The following is a 9230-nucleotide window of genomic DNA, read 5'->3' as shown; positions in this document are numbered from 1 at the left end:
ATTTAAGTTTAGCATTTAATACCAAATATTGTAACTTCAGCATTAATAAGACAAATAGTCCGTCTTTGCTCTTGGTTGGGGATGTAGTGGTCTGAGCTGGGATGGTCCGATGGTCATATTTCTCTTGGCTGGTGGTGGAATTGCCTTAGATGGAGCTGGGATGGTCAGTCAGTCTGTGTATCTGACGAATAGTATCAGGAAGGCTATTCCAGAGTTTAGGTGCTACGTATGAGAAAGCTCGTCCCCCTTTGGTGGATTTTGTTATTCTAGGTGTTGTCAAAAGTCCTAAATTTTGAGATCTTAGAGAGCGTGATGGGTTGTAACGTGAGAAAAGCTCGGTTAAGTAAGTAGGTGCTAAACCGTTCAAGGCTTTGTAAGTAATTAAAAGAATTTTAAAATCAATACGATGCTTAATGGGTAGCCAGTGAAGCGATGATAAAACTGGGGTTATTCGTATTTTCTTGACCTAGTAAGAACTCTGGCAGCTGCATTCTGAACTAACTGTAGTTTGTTTATTGATGATACAGGACAACCACTAAGTAGAGCATTACAATAGTCAAGCCGTGAGGTCACAAATGCATGAATAAGCTTTTCTGCGCCTGCAACACATAAACTATTTCGTAATTTGGCAACATTTCTAAGGTATTTGAGATGTGATTTTTAAATGACAGGTTGCCGTCTAATATAACGCCTAGGTCTTTAACTGTATTTGTTGGAGTAACAGTACAGCTTTCAATTTGCAGGCTGTAATTGGAGATATTCTGTTTACTTGATTTTGGTGCTATAAGTAAAATTTCTGTTATGCTAGAGTTTAAAAGGAGGAAATTACTAGTCATCCAATGTTTTATGTCCTCGATGCACTCTGCCAGTTTGGATAGCTTAAAGGAATCATCTGGTTTTGATGAGATATATAGCTGAGTGTCATCTGCATAACAGTGGAAGCTAATTCCATGTTTTCTAATAATTTTGCCAAGGGGCAGCATGTATATGGAGAAAAGCCACATTTTCTCCACATAAAACATGAGGTTCTGTCATGATCCATGAGCAATCGAGGAGAACATCCATAGAGTCTGCAGATATATGTGGTGAAAAAAACATAGCATTCATAAACAGCTCACTGGTGTTCTCCTTTATGAACCTCCTTTTTACAGAGACAAGTCTATCTTCAGTGGCAGGACTGATTGATATATCAAAGAAAGAACAGAAATGATCAGACAGTGCCACATCTCTAATAAAAGTGGATGAAATATTTAGACCTTTGCTAATGCAGAGATCCAGAGTGTGTTCACGATTGTGTGTTGGACCGTGCCTTGCTTGATCAGACCAAAAGTGTTTAAAACGTTTAAAAGTTGATTTGCAGTGTTTCTGTCTTAGAAATAGCTGATAGCAAGTCATCAACAAAGACTGGGGAGTACTTAGGAGGTCTGTAAATAATTGTAAAGAGAATGTGTGGTGCGTTAAGACAATACTCAAGTATTCAAAGGACCTGATAACACTTGTTTGCATTGAAAGAGATCTTTACATAGAGCAGCTGTTCCTCCATCTCTCCTAATAGCTCTACAAACATTTATATAAGTAAAGTTTGAGGGGGGGGCAGATTCATTGAGGATTGTACTACAACTATTATCTGACCAAGTTTCATTTAGAAACATGAAGTTCAGATTGTTGCTGGTGATGAGGTCATTAATCAAAAAGGATTTGTTTTTTAGTGAATGGATGTTTAAAAGTGTTAATTTCATAGTAACTGTTATGTTTTTTACGTCTGTCATTCTCAGAGTGATGATCTAATAGGCAGTAGATTAGATAGGTTTGCCATATGACTGGAAAGGGCCTTAGTTTTTGCTTACTTATCAGGACAGATACAGGGAACATGAAAGGAACACTGGGATCACACTTGTTCTGTAAATATTTGAGATTGTTGCTGTTATCATAGCGGGGACCCAATTCATATCAGTTACCAGTGCTCTTTGCAGTCTTGTTTAGTCCACTTGTAGAGTGTGTAGTGAGAGGGGCTGTGAGTCTGATGTTTCTGAAGTCTGAAGTACGTTGTTTTGGCTCTCTTGGTTGTTATCCACAGAAACATCCTTGGTCGTTGAGTCTTCGTCATCGTCCAACTGATGTGATGTCACTGGGCAGGGTACAGCCTGAGTGGTGTTATCCAAATGTCCATCCACCTGCTGAGGTGGGTCACTGAGGCCAGGTGTATGTGTGCCATTAGGGAGTGGACTGGCACACTCTGCTAATATGTGATTGAGGGACAAGAGGATATTGTACTTTAGCACTCTTGGACCGAGTTTGTTTGGGTGGAGGCCACCTGTTGGAAAAAGTAGTCTTTGACTTCAGAAGAGATTGAAGTTGTCAATGAAGTTCAGTCCTTGTTGTTGCAGGTTGCAGGTTTTTTGCAGCCATGTATTCAGACGGAGTAGCTGAGAGAACATATTTGTTCCTCGAGCCATTACGTCTCCAATCATATTCACAGAAGCCTCCAACTACACAAACTGCTATTTAATCAAAGCGGTGGGCGTTTACTTATAAAGTCTTCAATGGCAAACGCCCATTAAAACCGAGCGTTTGCAGAGCTGACCTCAAAAGCAGTGTAGAAAATAGCTTTTTGTTGGAAAATGTTTTTGAATGTAAAAATCACACAAACGTCATAGCTTGACCTCAAACAACATAATGATTCCGCCATCATTTCATGTCTATTCTTGGTCTTTCGGCGGAGTCATGGCATAGCCTTAGGTTGTGTGTGGAGGGAGAGATAGTGAGCCTATCGGCTTGCTATTCTCTCTCTCCGGTCCGCGTCTTCGTTTCCCGCCATCTCGTTTCCTTGTTACTTTCCCATCAGTGTTTCATCCCATACACCTGTTACCTTAATTATCCTGTTTTTTTCCCCCCCACCATATAAGCCCTCGTTTCTGCTGTCCCGTGCTAGTTTGTTTTGTTCCATGTCCTGTTGTCTGTGTCCGATTCGAGCCTTTGAGATTTCCACAATTAAGTGTAGATTTATGTTAGTCTATTGTCATCTTGTCAAGTGTTGTATTAAGTCTTTGTCACTTTAAGTATAGTTAGTCTAGTTCCTGTGAACCTGTCATTTATTATTTCTATCCTGCCCTGCTTTTCCCCAATGTGGGTTTTTGTTTACCGTTTTGTTCTGTTATTAAAGTTTCTTCCTGCTGTCTTCAATTGGGTTCTTCCTCCTCGAATTTCAAAACACAACATGATCTGTAATGTAATAGAAATGTGGTAGAAAAGGTAAAAGAGCGTTTTCAGTGCTGGTCAAAGCTATACAGACTTAACACCTTATCCCACTGGAGTCGCTTTTTGAAATGATGTTGTTCTTACACTTTCTCAATTCCAATCACATATTGGTGGGCGGAGCTTGTGCCAATAGTCTCTGCCAACAAGATGGGCTATTTGTCCTCAAGTGTAAAAAGACACTGCGTAACAATTTGGACTGGAATGCACCCCTGGTTTAGCTCAACTCTTATCAAACACACCCGAACCAGCTCATCAAGCTCTTCAGGATCACCTGAAAATTACACGTCAGGTATGCTGAAGCAGTTTGATAACAAAATGTGCAGGACAGTGGGTACTCAGAAACAGGGTTGAAGACGTATGCGCTACGAAATCAGTTCTGTTGTTCAGTAGTCCGGGCACTGATCAGAGAGTCTGCATTTTAAAGACTGTCCCATTTGCGAGTGTCTTCCGGTGCAGTAAAACATTTGCTCCCTCAAACTTCCCACAATGCAACTCAAAAACCAGTGAATATTGATGCTCTCACTATCTGAGTCCCTATTCGCATACTATCAGTCCTAAAGAGTTTTTGAAATTAGAATGAGTATTTCTCAATTCATAGTATGCTGAAATGAGTTCTATTAATCTACCTGGATGGTCTAATGTTTTCTATTGAAAGTTCTAAGTGCAGTAAGTCAAACGACTGATATTACCCAGAACTCACCGCGAGTTTAGTGATGCTATACTGCATTAATAAAATGAAATAAATTATGCTTTACTGAATTTATAAATGTAAGTATACAGAAAACATTAAATATTAAAGGATGATTAAATACATACTGAAATTTAAAGAAGGGCTGTATATTGATTATTGTGACTGTTATCAATCACAGTGTCGTCTAGGGAACAGAAGGCACTTCCCTTTCACATAAGTGTGTCCCAGTGTATGCATCTTATTTTGCTGCGCACTAATGGATATACTTTTACATAACAAAAGCATTACAAATGTTAAGGGCATAGTGTAGTAGGTGAATTGGGACGCAGCATATGTTCCCTTACGGGAGATCAATCAAAAACTAAATTTTTGAAGTTGTCTATATGACGATCAAACTTAGAACGCTAAACAGTAGAACACTTATTTAATGATATGTAACAAAGTAATATAAGTGTTTTTAATTATGTACTTTAACCAATATTAAAAAAACAAAGTAGAAATGTCGGTTCTGCATATTGTTGATAAGAAATAGTTGTCACGTCACAGAAAAACAGTGTCCCAATGTGTAGTGAGCTATGGGTGCTTACCGCCCCGACTTCGTGTACATGATGGCTCTCACTAAATCCTTGGTATTTCGCGTCTGACCTATGGGCCTGGCGTGTTCGGCCTGACTAAATTCTTGGTGTTTAAGGTCTTACAAAACCTTTACCACATATCACACCCTCATTCACCGCATTCATCAAGGTACTGCGTGTGGTAATTGACGAGGCGTGTCATAAATTCCCAGGGAACAATTAACATATTTGGTTCATTATCTTGTGTGTTTAACCAAATCTCATTGGCGGAATACATGGCATAACATAACTGGTTTGGTTTGTTAGGAGCAATGTAAGAAAATGATCTGCAAAAGTGCTTTTCAAGCGTCAATGATGTTTTCAGTTAAAATGGTGCAAGAGTGAAGTACAGATCAAATAAAACATGCTAATAATACTGCTATCAGATTTATAATGTAGGTTATTGAGGTTTATAAAACAGTGGATTGGATTTTTAGGATACACATTTAACTTTTTTTCAAAGCTGCAAATTGTACTTAATGTATTCAGTACTAAAGTAAATTAAATGGATAGATCACCAAAAAAAAAAATCAAAATCATTTACTTACCCACCATTTACTTTTTATTTCAAACTATTATGTCTTTCTTTCTTCTGCAGAACACAAAAGATATTTTGAAGAATTTTAATGGCAAAAAATTCTGGTACCCATTGACTTGCATTGGTCTTGTAAAATTCTTACAGTTTATTTACAGTGAAGTTCAATTTGATGTGAAATAAAGTATAGGCTATTCCCACTTAGGGCACTTTGGCACTCCTGACTTAGAAACACTGTGTCCCACACACCCACACCAGTGTCCCAGACAAACAGGATTTTAACTTTCCTGCCATATTAATTACTGATGTTAATGTTGTTAAACAAATAATAAAAATGCACCAACACGTAATAAATTACTCACTGTTTTATACCACATGGCATTATACAATAAAATTGTATTCTAGTATATTATCTTTTAATATGCAGGACTTATTCATCAACACATAAGAATGTGGGAGGGGTTTATTTGGTAGGAGTGGCAGATCCCTCCCTCAGACATGTGAACTATAAAAATCATCCACTTCCATCGAGAGAAAACTAGAAATTTGATCACAGCCTGTAAATCAGACCTGATCCTCAGAAAGTATCATTTGACTTCTGCTGTACATGATGGACATCACACTGTTTGGTGTTGTGCTGATCTTCTTGTCTGTAGGGCTGAATATACAGACAGCAGAGAGCTGCAGCTGTTTACAACGTCACCCTCAAGATCAATTCTGCACTTCTGAAATGGGTACGTCAAATCTTATATCTTTTCCAATATAGTTTGTATGAAATTTTGTTAAACGCAGAACATATGTAGCTTAAGGAAACGCAGTAGGCTATTTCTAATCAAGCAAATGTTAAAGTATTATTTACAATATGTGCTGGATATGTTCATGATTCAGAAACAAACAACAATGTCCACAGTTGAATGTTGTTAGGGGACAATAATAATGAAATGTTATATACTAACAATATATAAGTGAGTGTGTGAAAACTCCACAGAGCTGTATAGTCATGTTCAGGATGTTTATACAAAACAGCATTTCTAACATTTATGCCACTTTATTTTCCATCAGTGATTTTAGCTGACGTATCCGGAAAGGGGGGTTCTGTTAACAACTTATTTCGGTATAAAATCAAAATAATCCAGGTGAGCTAATTAACCACATTTCTCAAATGAATAGGAATTAATTCAATTTAATGCAAGTGGTCCGTGTATCTTTTAGTCATTTGTTTTTCAGTTTGAAATTGAACAAACAGGAGTGAGAAAGGTCTCGGTCTGTGTAGATTCTGGTCACGAGTCAATTTTGCGGTTCTTCTGTCATTTACAGAAAAGGAAATCCATTGAAAACGAAAAAACTCACTTTCCAATTTACTAAACGCCATAACTGGAAACGCCCACATAAACGTCACAGACTCGGTGTATCTGGGGGCGTGGCCTTACACGGAGTCAGAGTGGGGAAAGTCACAGTCTATATTTAGTCCAAACAAACGATCCTTTCCCCTTGACTGGAAATGTATATCATTAAACCTGTTTGGTCCACGTAAAACACTTTTTCCGTTCAACAGAGCCGAGCTTTATTGTGAGACTCCATGATTTAAATGTCTTAACATCTTAACATTAATGTTAAGACATGTTAAGACATTAATGTTAAGACATTAAATTAATACACTGCACAGTTTCGACTGGAGTACGCGGCGTTCTCCAAAAACAAGTCCGTTATAACTTATGGAAACTTTATAAAGGAAGCTCTATAAACTTATATAAAGCGTATAACGTGTCTCAAGGCAACGATAAGATACGACAGAACATTTTCTGGTATTGATGTGTTACGTGTCGGTGGTTAAAAACTGTGTAGTAGTTTTGTTATTTATGGTCGTTGTTTCGGTACATTAAGCCACGAAGCTTTTTCCTTAATAGTCTATGGAGATGACAAAAGTATGTATAAGTGTAATTTTAATCAAATATCAGTTCAGTGTTGCCATTAAGAGCCAAACGCATTAAAATTTTACTTGGTCACTTAAACCATTCACGACTTTCTTATGAATCATGATTAAAAACTACAAAACTAGCCCTACGAAAGAGCCAAATATAATAATCAGTCACACAAACGATCCCAAACTCAGGGTACAATTGACCAAATCACTGAATGAATAAGAGTTTTTTACGTTAAGTGGGGAACGAGACAACACTGGTCTGTTTTTTATCGCTAGCCTATATAAACCTGCAGATCAGGGTTTTTGGTAACTTATGAGAGATTCAGGACATCACATAGCAACTTTTCGACAAGCTCCAAAACAAACCAATCGGTATCATTAGGGGGGGCTAAGATCAAGCACCTAACACACGTTAAATCCAACGGAGTTTTGTGGGCGTTCCCAGTTATGCTCTTTAGTAAATTGGAAAGTGAGGCATTTTTCGTTTTCAATGGATTTTCATTTCTTTAAATAACAGAAGAAACTCACAATTTACCAACATTTTTTCACACCGCTTGGTTCTGGATTATTAGTAGAAAATATAGGGTCCTTTTTTGTATTTTAAATTGCCTTTCTAAAACAAAAATTAAATGAAGGTACACGGACCCAAGATAATGTTATTCTTTTATTTACAGAATATTTATCTTCAAAAAGAATAAAGAAAGAGTATCACACATTTCAAGTGTGCAAGTGTGCAATAAAATACTTCCAATACAAAATATAATGAAAACATTTTTTTTTCAGGTATTGAAAGGTTCTATCAAGGCAAAACGAATTCAATACGTCTACACAGATCCACAATCATCATGTGGCATCACACTGGATCAGGGGAGATACGTGCTTTCAGGTACACCTCTGCTTCTATAATGCTGAATTTGTCAAACAAATAAAAAGATAAAAAACATTGAATTTCCAATTTATTTCTTTGTTCTTATTCTTTTCATAAGGGAACCAGCTTAAAGATGGAATCGAGGTGGGGTTGTGTAACCTTGTCAATCGATGGGATCATCTCTCCTTAACCGAACAAGAAAACTTCACTCAAACGTATAAGATGGGCTGTGACTGCACGGTAATGATATACAGCATACAAAACCTTGCAAAATTTTACTTTGGAATTCACATTTTTTTTACCAAAATGGCATAGTTTCCAGAATCAGCCAACCTCTACCAGGCAAGCCTCCATTAAAGAGAGTATATTTTGCTTTATTAAACAGAAAGTTCACAAAAAGATATTATTTCTGTCATTAGAGGCTTTCAGTCGCTAAACCGTAGTTTGCATCTCTTGGAGCAACATGAGGATGAAGAAAGTTTATAACTGAAATTAAACTGTATGGTCTTGATGAACTATTCCTTTAAAAGTAGTCAAACAAAAAACTCATGTCAATGTCAAACTGTACGTCAGCTCAAACTCATGTCAAACTGTCCTCTCCACAGATCTCTACGTGTTCTGGCAGTCCATGTTGTCCCCAATCTAAGAATAAATGTAAGTGGGAAATCAACTCTCCTCAGTCTCGGGAGTACGTCTGTCTGAGGGACAGTGACGACATCTGTAGCTGGTACATGTCACGTTCAAAAGTGGATGAAAATGCATTGTGCAAAGCCTAAAAGACAAGCATTTTCTCATTCTTAAAGAAGATATTTGGAAAAATGTTGTTCTTTCTAATACTTATTCAGCTTCTGAATATTTTTTTTATCAATATAACACTGCTGTTTCATCGGAAAATTAAACACCTTTGTATGCAAAATATACATGTTTCTATTTGATTGTAATATGAAATGTAAAATCTTTTGTTAAATCAGGATATTTTTCTTTATCTTTGACTTCAATAAAAATTCATATTGAGCAACATGTCTAAAAGCGTGATATGAAAAATGACAACGTTAAAAAAACATCACAATGTTTAATAAGCTGCTGATGTAAATCTCTTATATTATCATCTACATGTATGAATTCTATGGATGAATTTCCTGCTTTTTACATGCATTTCAGGTGCACATTCTTCATCATACTGTTCACTTTGAGAATCATCTCAGCCTTTAGCTCAGGTATCTGTTGATGGCAGAGGAAAATTTCTCGGCTTTTCGCAAATTGTAACTCACACTATTAGTTGAAAAAGTGACGTGTTGAGCTAAAAGATACACAACATTTTTTTAATTCCAAAAAGGAAT

At 37.0% G+C, this 9230-nt stretch overlaps 1 protein-coding gene across 1 annotated transcript; it reads left to right on the top strand.

Annotated features, from left to right (window-relative positions):
- Positions 1-5639: 5639 nt before the first annotated feature.
- On the top strand, positions 5640-8904 carry LOC130410574 (metalloproteinase inhibitor 3-like). The gene is made up of 5 exons (XM_056735316.1): positions 5640-5832; positions 6161-6234; positions 7806-7908; positions 8009-8130; positions 8496-8904. Exons 1-5 carry the CDS (start codon positions 5706-5708, stop codon positions 8664-8666), a joined length of 597 nt encoding a protein of 198 aa, XP_056591294.1. The 5' UTR covers positions 5640-5705; the 3' UTR covers positions 8667-8904.
- The last annotated feature ends 326 nt before the right edge of the window (positions 8905-9230 follow it).

This window comes from Triplophysa dalaica, chromosome 21 (genome assembly GCF_015846415.1).
Source record: "Triplophysa dalaica isolate WHDGS20190420 chromosome 21, ASM1584641v1, whole genome shotgun sequence".
NCBI lineage: Eukaryota > Metazoa > Chordata > Actinopteri > Cypriniformes > Nemacheilidae > Triplophysa > Triplophysa dalaica.
The sequence above is the reverse complement of the archived record's forward strand: the minus strand, read 5'-3'. Positions and strand labels throughout refer to the sequence as shown.

Coding starts and splice junctions, on each gene's coding strand:
- LOC130410574 (XM_056735316.1), top strand. CDS start 5,706: ATGATGGACATCACACTGTTTGGTGTTGTGCTGATCTTCTTGTCTGTA. Junction 5,833..6,160: donor ATTCTGCACTTCTGAAATGG/GTACGTCAAATC, acceptor ATTTTCCATCAG/TGATTTTAGCTGACGTATCC. Junction 7,909..8,008: donor GGGGAGATACGTGCTTTCAG/GTACACCTCTGC, acceptor TCTTTTCATAAG/GGAACCAGCTTAAAGATGGA.